The sequence below is a fragment of the Mesoplodon mirus genome (assembly GCF_964341445.2).
Source record: "Mesoplodon mirus genome assembly, chromosome: 5".
Classification (NCBI taxonomy): Eukaryota; Metazoa; Chordata; class Mammalia; order Artiodactyla; family Ziphiidae; genus Mesoplodon; species Mesoplodon mirus.
In genome coordinates this window covers 21,244,344-21,265,667 of record NC_138980.1, presented here as the reverse complement: position 1 = coordinate 21,265,667, position 21,324 = coordinate 21,244,344, and the positions used below count along the sequence as shown (strand labels likewise).

The window sequence follows — 21,324 nt, the reverse complement described above, 5'->3', positions numbered from 1 at the left end:
ATGGTGTGGTGGGGAAGAATACAGGTTCTGGAATCAGGCTGCCCTGGGTTCAAATATCAGCTGTACCACTTACTAGCTATGTGATCCCGGGCTCATTACTTTGTATCTCTGCACCTCAGCTTTATCATCTAAGGATAATAATACAGTCAATTCTCTTTATGTAGGTAGTTTTGTTCCATAAAGTCATGATAAACACTGAATTGGTGAATACTGAACCACTGTTACTAAGGGAAAGAGGTTCCTGTGAGCCTCTGGCCACAATATTTTTGGTCAACCAATCAATACATAACATTGTTGTATGTGTGTCTCAGTTTAAATACACCTTACTTAATATATATTGTAAACTCATTAACATTGAACTCATGGCCAACAGCACTGTAACTCATACCTGAACAAAGATTATTTTCTCCGTTAAACACCTCATGGCCCTCCTGCACTTAGGAACACTAGACAACATTGCAGCACTATGCTTGGGGGCCGTTTGGAACAGTACTATTACCTTCAAAAGACAAAAATGTATAAAATGTTGGCTTAGACAAGATAGAAGTTTATTTCTATCACCCACAAAATAAGATCAGTTGTAGGTATTCAAAGGCTGGTACAGTGGATCTAAGATGTCATCAGACTCCCAAGCTCAGAAATTTCTACCCCATTATCTTAGTGTAAGTTTTCCATCCTCATCTTATGGTCCAGGGTGGCAGCTGGAGGTACTGTCATCATTTCCACACCACAGGCCAGAGAAAGAAGGAAAAGTAGAAGAGCGAGCATCCATGTGCCACGAGGCTGGTGCACCCCAAACTCTGTGGGACAGAAGTTCCTGCACTCAGGACCCTTCCTGACCTTGGCCTGTCCCTATGTGCCTCTTCCTCTGGCTGGTCATTTGTGTCATTTATAGTATCCTTTAAAATGAACCAATAATGGTAAATAAACTGTTTCCTTGAGTTCTGTGAGACATTATAGCAAATTATCCAATTTGAGGATAGGGTCATGGAAACCCCGATGTGTAACCAAGTTTAACAGAGTATGAGTAACCTGGGGGCCCAGTACTTCTGATTGGCATCTGAATGGGGGTAGCTTTGTGGGACCGAGCCCTTAAACTCTGGGGTCTGTCTTAGGTCAGAATAGTTAGTATCTGAATTAAATTAAATTATAGGGCACCCAATTAGATTGGAAAGGAAAAAGTAAAATTGTCTTTGTATGTGGACACAATAATCTGCCATGCAGAATTTTTGATGGAATTATAAGGCATCTATTATAGCTAATTAGTGAGTTTAGCAAAGTTTCAGGATTCAAAACCAATATTAAAAAATAATCATATAACAACAAATAATAAATAATTTGAATTAAAAACTTAGTACCATTTACAGTAGCATAAAATATGAAACATTTAGTGTTAAAGTTGTCAAAAATATGAGCAATCCATACACTGAAAACTAAAGATAATATTCATGAGTGGAATAAAAGAAAACCTTTTAAAATGAAGAAATATGCTATGCTTTTGGGTCAGGATACTAATTATCGTTAATTCTGAAATAGATAACATTTCATGTGGTCTCAAAATTTCATCAGACTTTTTCATAGAAATTGGCAAACTGATTCTAAAATTTATATAACAATGCAAAAAACCTAGCATTGCAAAAACAGCTTTGAAAAAGATCTAAGTTGGAAGACTTACACTGTCCAAATTCAAGAATTATTATATAAAGATTGTACTCAAGACAAATGAGTCTTGGCCATCAGTCTTGGCCATGAGTCCTGCCATCCGTATAGACAAATATATGAATGAAAAGGAAAGAATTCAGAAATAAACCCAAATACAAAGGCAATTTAGCAGAGAACGTCTAGCTTTTTTAAACAAGTGGTGCTGGACCAGTTGGCTATCTAAATCATATGGGGTGAGGGGGTATGGAACTTAGATCCATACCTCATACCATATTTTAAAATTAACCCAAAATGGACCACAGATCTGAATGTAAAATCTAAAGTTATAAAACTTCCAAAACACGTAAAAAATCTTTGGAGGGCTTCCCTGATAGCGCAGTCCTTGAGAGTCCACCTGCCAATGCAGGGGACACAGGTTCATGCCCCGGTCTGGGAAGATCCCACATGCTGTGGAGTGGCTGGGCCCGTGGGCCATGGCCACTGAGCCTGCGTGTCTGGAGCCTGTGCTCCAAAATGGGAGAAGCCACAGCATTGAGAGGCCTGCGCACCAAAAAAAAAAAAAAAAAAAAAAAAAAAAAAAAAAAAAAAAAACTTTGGGTACTTGGATTACATAAATATGTCTTAGATATGACACCAAAAGACCATATATAAATGAACAAACTGGTAAATTGAACATCAAAGTAAGAACTTCTGCTCTTCAAAATACACTGATAAATGAATTAAAAGACAAGTTACATACTGGAAGAAAACATTTGCAAATCATATATCTAACGAGAACATTTATCTGTTAATTCATATATCTGATAAAGTTTAACTATGCCCAATATACAAATTCAAGAATATAAAGACAAACATTGTAATTTTGAAAAATGCAAAAAATTTGAACAGGCAATTCACCAAGAAATATACGCAATACAACAACCTTGGAAAAGAGTTTGGCATTTTCTTAAAAATGTTAATTTCTTAAAATGATCCAGCCTTTCCTCTTCTAGTTAATTAATCCAAGAGAAGAAAAAGCATAGATCCATACCAAGTCTTGTAGTTGAATGTTGCTAGCAGCTTTATTTCTAAGAGACAACACAAGTCTTCATAGGTAGGCGCCTGTATGAAGCATTGTAGTATAGCCATGAAATGGAATATTACCTGCAATAAAAAGGAATAAACTACAGCTACAGCATGGATGAATCTCAAAACAATTATGCTGTTAAAGAAGCCAGACAAAAGTGTACATGTTATAGGATTTCATTTCTGCAAAACCCAAGAACAAGAGTTGGCAAAGCACAGCCTATAAGCAAAATTCAGCCCTCTGCATTTTGTTTTCTTTTTTTAACAAGTTCTTTGGAACATAGCCATCATCATTTTTTTCATATTTTCTATGACTGCTCTCCTTCTACAATGGGAGAGGTGACATTGCAACATGTAGAGTACTCAGTAACTGGCCTTTTACAGTAAAAATTTGCTGACTCTTGCCGTAGTGTACATGTTGAACTACATAGAAAACACAATGGAATCTATAGAAACATTCCTAGAATTGATAAGCTAATTTCAGAGTACAAGGTGAATACGTAAAATCAACTGTGTGTCTATATGTTAGCAATAAAAGATTAGAATTTAATTCTCCCCAAATTAATCAACAGATTCAATACAACCCAATCAAAATCCTAACAGACAATTTTCAAGAAATTGACAAGCTGATTTAAAGGTTTATATTGAAAAGCAAAGGACCTAAAATAGCCAAAAACCTTGAAAATTAAGAACAAGTTCAGATCACTTATACTATTGATCTCAATATTTAACATAAAGATTCAATAATCATGACAGTGTGGTATTGGTGTTAGATAAACATAGAAATGAATGCAACACACAGAAACTCCAGAAATAGAATTGAATTTCAACAAAGGTGCAAGTATAATTCAATATGGAAACAGAAATCTTTTTAGCAGGTGATGTTGGAACAACTGGTAATCAGTATAGATAAAAACTAACTCTAATTATTATCTCACATCATATTCACTCACGGAAATGAATCATAAAGTTAAAGACAAAATTCTATTAAACTACTGGAAGAAAACATGGTACAAAATATTTGTTACACTGACTGAGGCAAAGATTTCATGAATAGGACATAAAAAGCATAACTTTGGGCCTCCCTGGTGGCGCAGTGGTTGAGAGTCCGCCTGCCGATGCAGGGGATACGGGTTCGTGCCCCGGTCTGGGAGGATCCCATATGCCGCGGAGCGGCTGGGCCCGTGAGCCATGGCCGCTGGGCCTGCGCATCCGGAGCCTGTGCTCCGCAACGGGAGAGGCCACAACAGTGAGAGGCCCGCATACCGCAAAAAGAAAAAAAAAAAAAAAAAAAAAAAAAAAAAAAGCATAACTTTAAGGGGAAAGAGTGATAAGATGAACATTAAAATTAATTTTTTTTCTTTTCATAAGGCATAAGAAAATTAAAAGCAAACCACAAACTGGGAGAAAATCTTTGCGAAATTTACAATTGAGTCCAGAAAAAATAAAACTCAAAACTGAGAAGAAAAACAGCTCAATAAAAATAGACAAACAACCCAATAAAAACGGGGAAAATATTTGAACATAACTTCACAAAAGGGGATATATGAATAGGCGATAAGTATAAGATGCTCAACATCACTAGTTATCAGGAAAATGCAAATTAAAACCACAATGAGATATTATTATACATCCAGTAGAATAGTTAATGTTAAAAAGACTGACAAGGGCTTTCCTGGTGGCACAGTGGTTGAGACTCCGCCTGCTGATGCAGGGGACATGGGTTCGTGCCCCAGTCCGGGAAGATCCCACGTGCCGCATGAGCCATGGCCACTGAGCCTGTGTGTCTGGAGCCTGTGCTCTGCAACGGGAGAGGCCACAGCAGTGAGAGGCCTTCATACCGAAAAAAAAAAAAAATGACTGACAATACCCAGTGTTGATAAGGATGTGTAACAATTCGAACTCTCAAATATTGCTGATAGGAATGCAAACTGTCCAGCTATTTTTTGCAAAAACGGTATTGCAGTATCTTATAAAGTTAAAACATTTACCATAAAAACCAGTAATCACATTCCAAGAAAAATGAAAGCATATGGCCACACACAAACTTCTACAGAAATATACATGGTAGTATTATATGCACATTGTATACATATATAGTGATATGCATACATATTATACATAATAGTTCTAAACTGGAAACAAACCAATTTCCTCAACTGTTGAATGGTTATAAAAATTGTGGATCTCCTTACTATGGAATACTACACAGGAATGAAAAGGAACACAATGTTAATAAATGCAACAAATTTGTGATACATTGACAACATGGATTAATCTCAAAAGCATTATGCTAAGTGAAAGAATTCAAACACAAAAGACCACATACTGTATGATTCCATTTATATTAAATTCTAGGAAACACAAAATTGTAGTGAAAGAAAGCAGATCAGTGATTACCTGGTCATGGAAGGGTGCTAACTTCAAAGGGAAACAAGAAAACTTTTTAGGGTGATATAACTGTTGTGTTTCTTGATTGTGGTGGTGGTTACATGACAACATGATTTTAACATTCATCGAAGTGTAACGTAAATGGGTAATGTTTATTATCTATCAATTATAACTCACCCCCCCAAAATTAATTTCAAAATATGGAAGGAAAAGAGGCATAAAAATTAAGCAAATGATGGCCTCCCTGGTGGCGCAGTGGTTGAGAGTCCGCCTGCCCATGCAGGGGATATGGGTTCGTGCCCGGGTCTGGGAGGATCCCATATGCCGCGGAGCGGCTGGGCCGGTGAGCCATGGCCGCTGAGCCTGCGCGTCCAGAGGCTGTGCTCCGCAACGGGAGAGGCCACAACAGTGAGAGGCCCACATGCCACACACACACAAAAAATTAAGCAAATGAAAAAAATAGGCAATTATTAACTTCAGGAACATTCAAAATTTGTGCCAGGAAAAACAAAAGGATTAGTACACAAACGGTGTATAACAGAGTCAGAAAGTCAATAATAGATATTGACATACCTCCAAATTGTGTTGTGCCTATAATAGGAGCATTTGAGGAAGAGGAAAAGGGATGGTGAAATGGTATTAACTCATCACCTGTCAAAATGGGAAGACAATATATTGTAAATCAATGATCAAAAATAGCATTATAAACATATTATTTAGAAATATATAAAAGTATTTATATTGGGAAGTTGGATCATGGAGTGGAAAGATAGGTAGTGAACTACCTTTCTCATTTAAAGAATTGTTTAACTTTTAAAGCTATGCTAATATATTTATTTGACTAAAATAATTTTAAAATAAAAATTCTTGATTAAATACTTGATTTATTCAGTTTTTATATTCCTTTATTATTAATAAGAGCATTTAAGTCTATTTTCCCATAGCTTTTTATATTTTTTCTCTAATTTATGAATCATTTGGTTTAAACTTTCTTTTTGATATGGGGATTATGAAGAATACTGTTTTAAATTTTATCAACTGAACATTTCTTTTTACATTTTGATTTCTGGTTTCTAATTTTTGGCTTTGTGGTGAAGGCCATAAGAGAATATATCTTATGAAATCAATGTTTGATTTCATTGATTCAGTTTTCATTTCAAAAACTCTATTATAAAGTTTTTGTTGTAGTCAAGAAAATGGCCAACATTTATAATTATTCCCTGGGCTTAAAATAAGAATATATATTTTCTATTTTCAAGGTGGAAATATGTGTATTTTATATGTGTATATATATATATATATATATTTTTTTTTTTTTTTTTTTTTTTTTTTGCAGTACACTGGCCTCTCACTGCCGTGGCCTCTCCCCTTGCGGAGCACAGGCTCTGGACGTGCAGGCTCAGCGGCCATGGCTCACGGGCCCAGCTGCTCTGCAGCATGTGGTATCCTCCCGGACCAGGGCACGAACCCATGTCACCTGCACCGGCAGGCGGACTCTCAACCACTGCGCCACCAGGGAAGCCCTATATATATATTTCTAACTGAGGTATAGTTGATTTACAATGTGATAATTTCTGCTGTACAGCAAAGTGATTCAGTTATATATGCATTTTTTAAATATTCTTTTCCATTATGGTTTATCTCAGAATATTGAATATATTTCCCTGTGTACAAATCAAATTTCTTTGTTGTTTAAACAAAATCTCTGTCATATTTTTTAATTAACTACTTGATCTATCAAATTCTGGGAATTGTATACTAAAGTCCATCATTAAGACATTAATCAACTTCTTTAAAATTTTTTTAAACCTTTGCCTAACCTATTCCTATTCTACATTGCTGTTGCAAACAGTTGCTACATTGTTTTGTTTGATTTCATAACTGTGATTAAGTTTTATGAATTTGTCCTTTGTTATCATCAAATATTCCTCTTTTGTGATTTATGCTTTCAGTTGACTTAATTATTGCTTTATCTGTAATTAATAATGCCACCAATGTTCTCTAATTTTTGCACTTGCCTAACACACCTTTGCCCAATTTCATATTTGTGTTCTTTCATTTTTTTAAATTGGTTTTAAAACTCACTTTGTAAAAATTTTGCTATGTATATGCACACAAATAGAAACTTAAAAATACACATCCAAGTGCCAATAGCCCACAGATATTATTTAGATGACCACATATATAACCCACACCCAGTATTCCCTACCCCTGTCCACAGGCCAGCATTTCTAAGTGGTACCTCTGGTTTCCTATGTCAGGGACACAGCAACTATTACAGAGATTAACTGAGACAGAATTGAGGGTCTGTTCTTAGACCTTACTTTCTTACTATAAATTGACAAACCTTTTATTTGAAAGAAGAAAGAGTGCAGAGTCCTAAAGACTTAAGGATTATACAAAAGGGAGTCAGTGTAGAGCCTTGGAGCTACCGTGAATATCTGTGGGCCAAGTTCACTGGCTTCACAATTTTTCTTCAGATCAATTCTGAGCACAGAACAAGGGACCAAGTATATTTTGTCTGTGACATGGGTGTGAGATGTACTTGATGCAATGGGAAGCAACAAGTCTGAACACGAAACTGATTCCCCTCAGGCTGAGATATCTGTTTCCAGAGAGGATAGGAACAAAGAACACTTAGTATGTGTGCCTTTAATGAGGAGCTGTGGGGAATCCACCTGTCTGAATCTAAGTGTTCTCCTCCAGGGAGAAAATCTTTCTGACTCCCCCACTAGCTGTGACATTCTCATGATTCAGGGTCAGGCAAGGAGCCAGTGGAGACAGGGGTCCCATGATAGCCTCTCACAGCAGCAGAGCAGCCAGGTAAGAAAATCTGGGAAAGCAGGTGAGGACACAGTTATCTCCCACAGAGACAGATTCACACAGACAAAAACACATACATTTACATTTGGAGAAACACACACTAAATGCTTCAGCATCTCACCAAGTTCAAACGGGAAACATCACCTGGTTTAACATGTACAAGCCTTTCCTCTTTCAGGATGTACTGCCCATTGCAGAAGAGAGCAAGCATGTTTCCAAGGTGGAAACAGAAAATTAAGCAGTGGGAAACGAAAGAGGTAACTAAGGGCAGCATTGCTAAGATCAGTGATGGCAGGCTCTTAGAAATTCTGGCCAAAAGCTCAGAGCCAAGAGCCACCCTCTTTCCTCACAAAAGAGACTCTTCTGTCAGACATTCAAGACCCTCCTATTCTGCCCTTAAGCTCCACCGTTTTATTAGTTGCTTCCTTGTGTACCTTCACTGTGGTCTATGACCACATTACAGAAGTGTCTCAGAGGGAGGTTGCTTGGATGCCACATGGAACCCCACAGAGGGGGTCAGCTTGAGCTGCGGTCCAAGCACGAAGCATCCTCAGTTTTAAGGTCCAGGAACACAAACACTCAATGCTGCAAAACATGAGATGTCTCAGAGACAGTCACAAACTAAAGAGATTCACAAGGGACTAATATATGAAACCAGGCCCTCTTACCATATTGACTTGGGGGTTGGGGCCAACGTTGCTTGTACTCCTGGTAGGACTATCTCAGCAAACATTGACAGGAAGTGGCTAACCTTAATGCTGGCAGATCTCTCGACCTAGAGTCTGGGTTATTTAGAGCCTGTACACCTGTTTTTGCCTTTGCCAGTTCCCAGACAATAGGAAAAACCCTACACCATCCTGCTATACTTCTTTCCCCTTCTACTACCATTTCCATTATGGGAAATAGCTTACAATTAAGACCCTAATATCAACATCTACTCTTTGGAGCACAATGAAAAAGTCTGCACAAATATTGTTTTGGTTTTTCCTTGATGCAACCCCTGTACCCCACTTCTACATTCGACATCCTTTCCCTGAAGTACTTTCTTTCAATAGCTCTGGGTACTGCCAACTACTGCCTTTCTACCTTTTAATTCTGATATAATTTATGAGAAAATGGCTTCAGATCTCAGAATTTTACATTGGTTTTACTAAGTTAACTCTCAAAATGCTGGATACTTTATAGTCACCATACTATATACATCCTGCAACCACTCTCCTAAAAGTATTGCCTGTGACATCCTTTATCCCAGTCAGTCAAGACATTTAACCTGTAAATCTCCTCCCCTGAAATGCCATCTCCTCTCCTCTTTACTATTCGAATACTGTGTATTCTTACATATTCAAAATTCTCTATCTGACTCTTTCTGCCTGCATGAATTCCTTAAGGCTGGGATTATCACTTGGATATGCCCCCATAACTTGACTTTCTCTATGAATCTCCTTTTCCTCTTCAAAAATAATACAAATACCAGTGATCCTGTTTTGGCCAGCACAGGGAGAAAAGAAGTCTCTTCACAGAATGCAGTACATAGCAAACTCACTAGCATGCTTAGCTCATCCAAGCCAACATTTGTGAGCTACTGCAATGACATTTTGATGCTCTCCAGTTACAACGTTGAGGGAAAACTGCCAGGCAGATCCTTCAGTGCCTAGAATTAGTATAATCCTGAGAAAATAAGAGAGATCCAGAATGAATTTGAGTGAGTTGTATAAAGTTATTCGGGTAAAAGAACTTATGACTTTAAACAAATAGCTAAATCTCATTGCTTCATTTTTCCCTTCTGCTTAATGAAGCTTGTTATTTTTTAAATTTACATATTTTAAATCTGTAAGAAATGTATGTAAGGCAGGAAGACACTGCCTGGCACTTGGTTATAGTCTCAATAAATGGTTGATAATTGAAACTTGGAAGTAAAACTAGGGAGGAATATAAAGAAAAGGGCATTTCAGCTGTTTCAAGACTATAAATGTTACGCTTTCTTTCAATCTAATCTGTCATCACCTAATTTCCCTGAATCCCAGGTTCTTCATCTCTGATTCTTCTTCTCAGGGTCCTCACTTATGAATGATGGATTACAGAAGTTCCTGGTGGCCTAGTGGTTAGGATTCTAGGCTTTTACTGCTGTGGCCCAGGTTCAGTACCTGGCCAGGGAACTGAGATCCCAAAAGCCATGTGAGGCGGCCTATATATATATATATATATATATATATATATATATATATATATATACATACATATATATATATATATGTATATATATATATATATATATATATATATATGGATGATATGGATTAAAAGAGATTGTGTATGTGAAAATAACTTGTATATACCAGATATTCATTAAATGTTATTGAAGTATGAATTAAGCTGCATGAAATCAAAGATAATTAAACAGCTATTTATTTCATTAAAACTCGCTTCATAGAATTATCTAATGTGAATTAATTCTCAATGACAAAACAGTATCATAAAAAATTTGCTCCAATGATGACATTATCAATCTCATCTACTTTTATATTTGAAGTGTTATTAATTAAGAAATACATTTTGGATCTGGTATCATTAAAAACTTGTAATCTATAAACAATATATGGAGCCTAATTAAATAAATATTTCCTTTTACTTTTGACCACATCTTCTCCCCTGCAGACATGGGCAGAGACAACCAGACTGGAGTCACAGAATTCATTCTCCTGGGACTCTCTGGGCAGTCAGAGCAGGAGGAGGTTCTCTTTGGGCTGTTCTTGTGGATGTACCTGGTCACCCTCATTGGGAACTTTCTCATTGTCTTGGCTATCAGCTGTGACAGTCATCTCCAAACACCCATGTCCTTATTCTTGGCCAACCTCTCCTGTGTCAACATCTGCTTTTCATCAGTCACAATCCCCAAGAAGCTGGTGAATCACATACTGTGAAGCAAGTCTATCTCTTACATGGAATGTACGACCCAGATCTACTTCTTCATCATTTTCATCAACATAGATGGGTTCCTCCTGAGTGTGATGGCCTATGATGATTATACTGCCATCTGTTGCCCACTCCACTACACCATGATCATGAGGCCCAAACTCTGTGTCCTTCTGGTGGCTGCATCTTGGCTCAGTACAAATCTGCATGGTCTCCTACACACTCTTCTTATGGTGCAACTCACATTTTGTTCCAACAATGCTGTGTATAACTTTTTCTGTGACCCTTATCCTATTCTAAAACTCTCTTGTTTGAATACCTTTATCAATGACCTGATGGTATTCACTGTGGGTGAACTGGTATTTATGACACCATTTACATGTATCATCATTTTATATGATTCCATCTTCTCTAATGTACTGAAGTTGCCATCTGCCCATGGAATAAGGAAAGCCCTGTCCACGTGTGGATCCCACCTCACTGTGGTCTCCCTGTTCTATGGGGCAATCCTGGGGGACTATAAGCACCCTTCATCCTCGTACTCAGTGCAAGATGTGGTGACTATTGTCATCTTCACAGTGGTGACTCCTCTCATCAATCTCTTCATCTACAGCTTGAGAACTCATGACATGAAGGGAGCTTTAAGGAAACTAATTTCATATTCTATAATTTAAAACTTTTAGAACTGAGAGGACTCTTGATAGCATACATTTTTTTCATTTTACAGACCAAGAAACTGAGTCCCTATAGGTGTAAATTTACCCATGACTATTCCTGTAATTAATGATATGTGATCATGGTCATGCTTTTAAATATGAGGCTGATAGGTGCTCATAAGTCATAAAACCATTAGTTATGTATAAAAAGGTGTGATTTAAAAACACTTATTTTACAGACAACAAAAATTCAGGAAAAGACAGGATTGGGTCCAGCAACCCTATGAGACAGTGACTACTATATGGTCTGAGAATTTCAGAAAACTTTAGAGTTGGCTCTCCTCAGTGTCACCTGTCCTCTATGGCCTCACATTAGGAGATGTTAAATTATCCCCAATTTACTGAGTCACAGAAAAGTTACCTTTTCCAGGGCTGTACAATGAGCAATTATTGGTTACAAATGGTGCTGTTACTTTCAGGGTCTTTGGTCATTACTGAATTAGTTAACTTTTCCTCTGTCTTAGGCTCAATTCCTACCCTCTCCTCTCACAGCTCAGAACCTAGCCCTGCACTATTCTTCTTCCCCCACAACCAATCTAACTTCTTGGTGGTTTATTGCCTGGCATGGGTGTCAGGGATGGGTATCAGAGGGTGACGAGCCTCAGACAGTAGCTAGAATTCCTCATAGAAATCTCGGTATCCCTTCAAATTTAGATGGGCTAAGAGAAGCAGAGGTTCCCTTAATGCTAAACTGCCCAGAGTTCCTATAACAACTTAGGAACATGAAAACATGAATTAATTACAGGATTTGGATTAGAACCCAGAACTTCTGACTCCAAGTCCAGAGTTTGTTCCAATCCATGGGGAAAGTTTCTAGGAGCCCTTGCCTCTTTTCCTACTCTACACCTGAGGGTTCCCACCTCGTCTTCCCTGGTGTCCAGGGAGCACTCACCTAAATCTCCAGTGGTCATTCTTCAAAAGCCTTCAATTCCTCATTGGCCTTCTCTCCTTTCTCAATCTTCTCTACTCTCGTGAAAAATCAGTACTCATTGTCCTCACTATCACCTTCTTTCCCACTTGGTCCCAACACTGACCAGCTCTTACCATGAGCACAGCAACAGGCTTATCGTGGTTCTGACTGCCTCCTGCTTCCCCCTACACATATCTGTCCTGCACACAGGATCACTTTAATCCTCCTAAAACATTGATGACATCCTGTCAGCCACTCCTTATAGAAATATTGAAGAGGCCAGGATAAATCCAAGTATTACCTTCAAATACAAGCCCAAGATGACTCGGCCCCGAGCCATACTTACAACTTTGTTTGTCATCAACTCACATAATTATATGTTCCATGACTTTCTCCTAATTCTCTTCCTCTTTCTTTCATTCGTCTGCTGAAAAACTCCCTTGATTTTTTTTTTGTGTGTGTGTGTGGTAAACGGGCCGCTCACAGTTGTGGCCTCTCCCGTTGTGGAGCACAGGCTCTGGACGCGCAGGCTCAGCGGCCATGGCTCACGGGCCCAGCCGCTCCTCGGCATGTGGGATCTTCCTGGACCAGGGCACGAACCCGTGTCCCCTGCATCGGCAGGCAGACTCCCAAACACTGTGCCACCAGGAAAGCCCTCCCTTGATTTTTAAAGACTCTAATAATTGTGCATTCCCCTTAACTTCTTTACTAATTACATCTCACAGACATGTACTGAGCACACAACACAGTTCTTCTTGGTTGTAGTAAATGAACTCCCAAATGTATGTTGGTGTCAGTGGGAACCTGACTACATGTGACAAAATCAATGTAGTGTTCTGAACTGTTAAGTTTTATTTTAGAAGTAGTTTAGTGCAAATGTTTGAGATATAATAACATGGACTAATGTTGGTGTTTAAGGTTACATGACTCATTTTGGTCTCATCATATTCTTCCTTGCATTACCCATATCTGCATACGTCTCCTCTGGTTATTACATTACATATTCACTTTGATAAAATACCATAGATTATGCATGGGCACATCCCATACAATGCTCAGTAGAGTTTTTGTTCATCCCAAATAATCATGTATTGAAAAATCACTGATGATGTGGTAGGCAAGTCTAATGGTAAACTGGGAAGTGAACATTCCTAGACACAAAAAAAATCAGAAGGGTAAAAATTTAAATCTAGGGAACTAAAGTACTGAGAAGGTTACTCCAGAACACAGAAAGATTCCACTGCATTCTGGGACCCAAAGAAGCAGCAGGGTTGAATGAAAAGAGCCATGTTTGGGATATAGTTTTATTGCTCATCCATCTCTCCCTCAACTGTCAGTCAAAAGTTGGCTGTGAGAAGGAGCATGAGGATAGAGAGAAATCAGTGAACTTACAATAGGGTACAAAGTCAAAGGGAAAATCACTCTCTATCTACATGGTCCCCACTCATTCAGCTCAAGGGAGAAATCATCATTCACCAGACAGAAGATCCTGTCTGAAGGGGAAAAGAAATCTCAGCAGTGTGGTGTTAGCAGAAAGAGGAAAGGCCTCTGTCTTGCTCAGACTGGCTGTGGTGTGAGGTTATATGCTGTTTAATTCTACCAGAGCCTCGAGTCTTTAAACCTCCTACTTCTGAGGGCCACCTTCAACACCATCTTCACTGGCTCCTTGCATTACTTCAACCACTTAAGGGGAATGAAGGGGAAATAAGCAAAGGGGTTTACTCTAAGGTCCAGGTAGAATCAGCCTCTGTTGTGGTTTCCTGCATGTGAGAGTCACACATGACATGAAGTGGTCATAAATCAAAGCTCAGCCTCATGCAGGGCTTCGAGGGACCTCTGCCCATAGAAGCAAAGCAGTGCCAGGCTGGCAGAGTCCCCCCTGGGAGCAGCCAGGAAATCAGGATTGTGTCTGGGAATTCACCCTCCAGGGCCTGAGTTAGCAGAGGCCAGGCCTCTGCCAGGAGCCTCTTCTCTGCAGCTGGGACTCCCTAAAGACACCACCCCCACTTCCCCACAGGCAACTTCCATCTAGCACTAGTTAGCCAACAGGAACAGCTCTTTGTGAGCCAATTAAAACCATTTGGACACAAACCACCTAGAGGGGTGGGATAGGGTGGGTGGGAGGGAGGGAGATTCAAGAGCGAAGAGATATGGGAACATATGTATATGTATAACTGATTCACTTTGTTATAATGCAGAAACTAACACACTATTGTAAAGGAGTTATACTCCAATAAAGATGTTTAAAAAACAACAAAAACAAACAAACAAAAAACATATGGAGGGAAAAGTTTGGCTTCACCTCAATGATGTTGGAATAAAGGCTCATCCTTCTTCCTGGCACATTTCCCCAGATACTGTTCTCCCTGGAGGGAGCAAGGATTGCTCCATGTCACGGCCATTGGAGGTATTTTCAAGTTTCATGGAATCATTTTCCTCTAACTTGTCCTTCAAGTGTCTGTTCCAAGGCCACGGTTTCCATCAGAGTCCAGCACCATCTCTCATGAGCTGAAGAAGCCCTTCCTGCTAGTCCCTGGATATTGTAGCCTAGTAGATATTCTTAGTGTTCTGCCTGTAATATCTTGTCTCCTTGTGCTTGAGGGCAGAAAGCTAGGCTTTATATGAACTTTATCTATCACATTGTCAATTGGCCTTCTAGTAGATGACTTTGTTCTCGGCATTGACCTTTTGTCACTTGAATATTGAAAGCTGGCTATGTCTAACTTATGAAATCTGATTCCAAATGAATCTGGTTTTCTAGATTAACTTTTCATTTGTGAGCCACACAGAGGTACACAGTGTATTGCCAAGCCCACCGTCAAAACAGGCCACCTTTTATTCATTCTAAACTTCAAGCATATCCTGTTGCTCATCAAAAACTACTGGTTCAGGTTCATCATGATTTCTAAATGTGACATACAACTGATATAAAGGCACAAACTTGCCCCTGTATTGTGGATGGATATATTTGCCAAGAAGGATGTGAGGTTATCTTTGTTGCATGAAAGTAACTGCAGATGTCCCTTAAGAATTCAGACTTGATGATGCAGATCAAATCCCACAATACAGAGCCATGATTACAACACAAACTCCCTATAGAACCTAAAAAGACCAAAGAACTGCCTAGTGATCCAGTTGTTTCAAGAAATTTCTATCGTAAATAAATTCAGCTTATATCCTTAAAAATTGTCATAATGAAGCCAAAAGTAGTCTCAAGAAATCATATCTAATATAATATTTTGGTAAAGAAATCATTCAAAGCCAAATAGGTAAATAAATTACTCTGACTTTACTACATGAAGTGGGGAGGAGAGGATCAGGAAGGAGGGAACAGGGACATGGTATACTACTGATGACATTTATATGGTCAGGCCACTCAGGATAGGGGTTCTCTTCCTCTCTGAACATCCCCTGCTCAACCATTGCCTGCTTCCCCTATACCCTACTCACACGACTGAACTTCCTACATGCTTGCCCCAGGCCCAGGCTACTGATTGTCCTTATCAAAGGGGTAGTATGGGTCCTGGTAACTAATGCGCCAAACTGATGTAATTCCCTCTATAACTGGCAAACTACACCCCCTACCATCCATTAAGCCACTGATGTCTCTGTTGCTGACTCCAGGCTTCTTCTTTGGTCTTAAACTGGGCAAATGTAGGCCTTAGAGGCCTGCTGGGTGCAGCCCAACAGTTGGCAGAGCCAGCCAGGAGAACAAGGAAACTCTTGTGAGCACGGAGATGTTGGGAAATACAGGATGGGGAATGGAATGTTGCAGGGGTTGTCCACTAGCTTGTGGGGCCTGAAAGTTGTGGGTTTTATCCCGGGGTGGCCGGCCATTCACACGTGGGGTCCAAAAGTTGAGGGGGTAATCCTGAAAGTTGCAGGGGTAGTACTGCAGTGGATGTCTACTAGTATGTGGGACCCTGTAGTGGCTGTGCATGATGAATGGGGGCGGCCAAGAGATCTGGAGAACAATGGCCCCTCATGGCTCTGCTATTGTATCAAAGTGAGCCTTCTGTAATTGGTTAAGCTAGCTCTCTGAAGGAATTGGTATTTCTCTTCCTGTACCTTTGAGATGTATATGATCTACCTGGGTTCTCAGGAACTTTAATCTAATCATATGTGATCTCTAAGAGTAAATGAACAAAAAGGAGCAAGGATTTTAAAATTCTTTATGGGAATAATTATGTTTTGGGAGTGTCTATCTAAAATAGTCTCTCAAGATTTTTGTAACTTGAAACTAAACTAAGTTACATGAAGAGAATTCATTGACTAAGTCATTTCAAAAAAGGTAAAATATTGGAACATTAATTGCTGGTCAGGTCTAAGTTTATCTACTTTTGCCTGCTTAGGAGAATAAGACTAAAGCATTAAGCTTACCAATCAGGAAATGCACAATTGTTTTTTGGTTTTGGTGAGAGATTAAGGTTTTTAAGGGTTAAGATTATAATCAGTCATAATCCTAGTTACTATAACCAAGATTCTTTATTGCTTATATTGTGATAATATGTTTAACTGTGACTTTTTAAGTCTTTTGTCTTTTGTAGACAGTTATTGTTGTACTCTGATGCTTTTGCAAAAGTGCTTCATCTTCCAGATTCATAGGAACGACCTTTTGCTAATAACAGGTCTCTGATAAATTTCAGATTACACTTCAGAACTGGGTAAAAACTTAAATAATCCTAAAGGAAAACCTGATGGCTTCGTAAAAAGTTAATGGAAGGATTGGTTACTGAGTGAACTGGTGAATATGGTTATAATATTTATGGGTTTTGTCTGGAAAGTTTTGATCTGTGTTTTCCAGATAGAGGGATGCCCTTCCCCTCAAGTTAGTTGTGACTTACAGCAATTGGGTAAACTACTCCTGAGGGTAGAATTGAAACATTTTTCTTTTCTCTCTACCTAGTCCCTCCAAAAACTGGGACTCCTGGTTTCTGAGCAGCCTTATCAGGTGAATGGGAAAGACTGTCTCCTGGCATGTGCACGAATCTTGATATTTGGGATACCTCTAGAAGACAGAAATCCACTGAGGTGGAGGCTTATGGCAGGCTTTTGTCATGGCATTCCTGGCCTTGAGAGGCCTTTGGGGAATTCAGTCTGAGACTCCTGAGGACTTCTACCTCAGCCAGCTTGAAGGAGCTGATATGGTCAATTGCAAACAAACTAGTTTTGATTTGCTGTGTTTGGTGGAGATGAGGGTTATTTCAGAGAGAAAAAAGACTATGTTTTAGTGGATGTTAAATTCTATTTCTGTTAGTTAAGGTCTGTATTTATGACAGTTATTGTGTTAACCATGCTTTTGCCCTGATGTTCTGAATGGAAAGAAAATTATCTAGTGAAATTTTCACAGATTATAACTACTCATGAAATGTGACACTGCTTGCTTTAAGTCTGCTGCTAACAGCACATGTGCAATGCTTCTGTGACAATTGAGTGTAAGTGATAAAATGTATAGCCTATAAAGTGTTTCCCCATTAACATATCTCTGAGCCTGTTCATGAGATCAGCGTAGTTTTCCTCCAACGTGAGTGACTAGGTGAAAACAAAGGAGATGTAACAGCGAGGGACATGATCTGAACCTGAGGTAAGAGCCAGCACCCCAGCATTGAGGGATGGATATTTTGAGCATCACTGCTTTCTAACAAGATTTGCAATCAAAAGGGGAAATGATGGAAAATATGCACATATTCAGGTATGTGGGAAGTCAGAGGGCTTATGCATGTATTAACTTAAATTTTACCACCCATTTATGATAAAAACCCTGCAGAAAGTAGGCATAGAGGGAATTTTCCTCAACATAATAAAGGCCATATATGACAAACCCACAGCCAACATCGTCCTCAATGGTGAAAAACGGAAAGCATTTCCACTAAGATCAGGAAAAAGACAAGGTTACCCACTCTCACGACTATTATTCAACATAGTTTTGGAAGTTTTAGCCACAGCAATCAGATATGAAAAAGAAATAAAAGGAATCCAAATTGGAAAAGAAGAAGTAAAGCTGTCACTGTTTGCAGATGATATGATACTATACATAGAGAATCCTAAAGATGTTACCAGAAAACTACTAGAGCTAAACAATGAATTTGGTAAAGTAGCAGGATACAAAATTAATGCACAGAAATCTCTGGCATTCCTATACACTAATGATGAAAAATCTGAAAGTGAAATTAAGAAAACACTCCCATTTACCATTGCAACAAAAAGAAAAAAATATCTAAGAATAAACCTACCTAAAGGAGACAAAAGACATATATGCAGAAAATTATAAGACACTGATGAAAGAAATTAAAGATGATACAAATAGATGGAGAGATACACCATGTTGTTGGATTGGAAGAATCAACTTTGTGAAAATGACTATACTACCCAAAGCAATCTACAGATTCAATGCAATCCGTATCAGAGTACCACTGGCATTTTTCACAGAACTAGAACAAAAAATTTCACAATTTTTATGGAAACACAAAAGACCCCGAATAGCCAAAGCAATCTTGAGAATGAAAAAGGGCGTTGGAGGAATCAGGCTCCCTGACCGCAGACTATACTACAAAGCTACAGTAATCAAGACAGTATGGTGCTGGCACAAAAACAGAAATGTAGATCAATGGAACAGCATAGAAAGCCCAGAGATAAACACACGCACATATGCTCACCTTATCTTTGATAAAGGAGGCAGGAATGTACAGTGGAGAAAGGACAGACTCTTCAATAATTGGGGCTGGGAAAACTGGACAGGTACATGTAAAAGTATGAGATTAGAACACTCCCTACCACCATACACAAAAATAAGCTCAAAATGGATTAAAGATCTAAATGTAAGGCCAGAAACTATCAAACTCTTAGAGGAAAATATAGGCACAACACTCTATGACATAAATCACAGCAAGATCCTTTTTGACCCACCTCCTAGAGAAATGGAAATAAAAACAAAAATTAAAAAATGGGACCTAATGAAACTTCAAAGCTTGGCACAGCAAAGGAAACCATAAAGAAGACCAAAAGGCAACCCTCAGAATGTGAGAAAATATTTGCAAATGAAGCAACTTTGTCAGTTGGGTTAATCTCCAAAATTTACATACAACTCATGCAGCTCAATAACAAAAAAGCCAAAACCCAATCCAAAAATGGGCAGAAGACCTGAATAGACATTTCTCCAGAGAAGACATACAGATTGCCAACAAACACATGAAAGAATGCTCAACATCATTAATCATTAGAGAAATGCAAATCAAAACTACAAAGAGGTATCATCTCACACCGGTCAGAATGGCCATCATCAAAAAGTCTAGAAACAATAAATGCTGGAGAGGGTGTGGAGAAAAGGGAACACTCTTGCACTACTGGTGGGAATGTAAATTGATACAGCCACTATGGAGAACAGTTTGTAGGTTCCTTAAAAAACTAAAAATAAACTACGATATGACCCAGCAATCCCACTACTGGACATATACCCTGAGAAAGCCATAATTCAAAAAGAGTCATGTACCAAAATGTTCATTGTAGCTCTATTTACAATAGCCAGGAGCTGGAAACAACCTAAGTGTCCATCATTGGAAGAATGGATAAAGAAGATGCGGCACATATATACAATGGAATATTACTCAGCCATAAAAGGAAACGAAATTGAGTTACTTGTAGTGAGGTGCATGGATCTAGAGTCTGTCATACAGAGTGAAGTAAGTCAGAAAGAGAAAGACAAATACCATATGCTAACTCATATATATGGAATCTAAGAAAAAAATGTCATGAAGAACGTAGGGGTAAGATGGGAATAAAGAAACAGACCTAGTAGAGAATGGACTTGAGGATATGGGGAGGGGAAAGCGTAAGCTGTGACAAAGTGAGAGAGTGGCATGGACATATATACACTACCAAATGTAAAATAGATAGTGGGAAGCAGCCGCATAGCACAAGGAGATCAGCTCGGTGCTTTGTGACCACCTGGAGGGGTGGGATAGGGAGGGTGGGAGGGAGGGAGATGCATGAGGGAAGAGATATGGGAACATATGTATATGTATAACTGATTCTTTTTGTTATAAAGCAGAAACTAACACACTATTGTAAAGCAATTATAATCCAATAAAGATGTAAAAAATAAAACTAAACATAGAATTATGATATGATCCAGCAATCCCACTACTGGGCACATACCCTGAGAAAACCATATTCAAAAAGACACATGCACCGCACCCCAATGTTCACTGCAGCACTATTTACAATAGCCAGGTCATGGAAGCAACCTAAATGCCCATTGACAGATGAATGGATAAAGAACATGGGGTACATATATACAATGGAATATTACTCAGCCATAAAAAGGAACGTAATTGGGTCATTTGTTGAGACATGGATGAATCTAGAGACTGTCATACAGAGTGAAGTAAGTCAGAAAGAGAAAAACAAATATCGCATATTAACGCATGTATGTGGAACCGAGAAAAATGGTACAGATGGACTGGTTTGCAGGGCAGAAATTGAGACACATGTGGAGAACAGATGTATGGACACTAGGGGAGGAAAGTGGCAGTGGGCAGGGTTGAGGTGACGAATTGGGAGATTGGGATTGACATGTATACACTGATGTGTATGAAATGGATGACTAATAAGAACCTGCAGTATATAAAAAAAAATAGTGAGGGAAGCTGTGTATGTGGGTAAGGTAGGAGGTCTATGGGAGCTCTCTGTACCTTCCGCTCAGTTTTGCTGTGAAGCTAACAATGATCTAAAAAAATAAAGTCTACTAAAAATGTTGGTAAAACTGGTTTGGGAGAGAAGATAAAACATCCAATTTAAAACATACTAAGTTTGAGATACCTAAAAGAGACACTTGCTGAGAGGGTG

General features: G+C 38.8%; 2 protein-coding genes across 2 annotated transcripts in view; both read left to right on the top strand.

Moving 5' to 3' along the window:
* Positions 1 to 21,324, top strand: part of LOC309805249 (uncharacterized protein) — a gene marked incomplete at its 5' end in the record, with an annotated part of 94,677 nt that overhangs the window by 56,385 nt on the left and 16,968 nt on the right. The gene's annotated exons all lie outside the window — the stretch shown is intronic.
* On the top strand, positions 10,599 to 11,528 carry LOC309804396 (olfactory receptor 1f45-like; the record flags this gene model as incomplete). Its single annotated transcript, XM_082621744.1, is given in 2 exon segments — positions 10,599 to 10,859; positions 10,863 to 11,528. Coding segments are annotated over 2 exon segments (927 nt in total).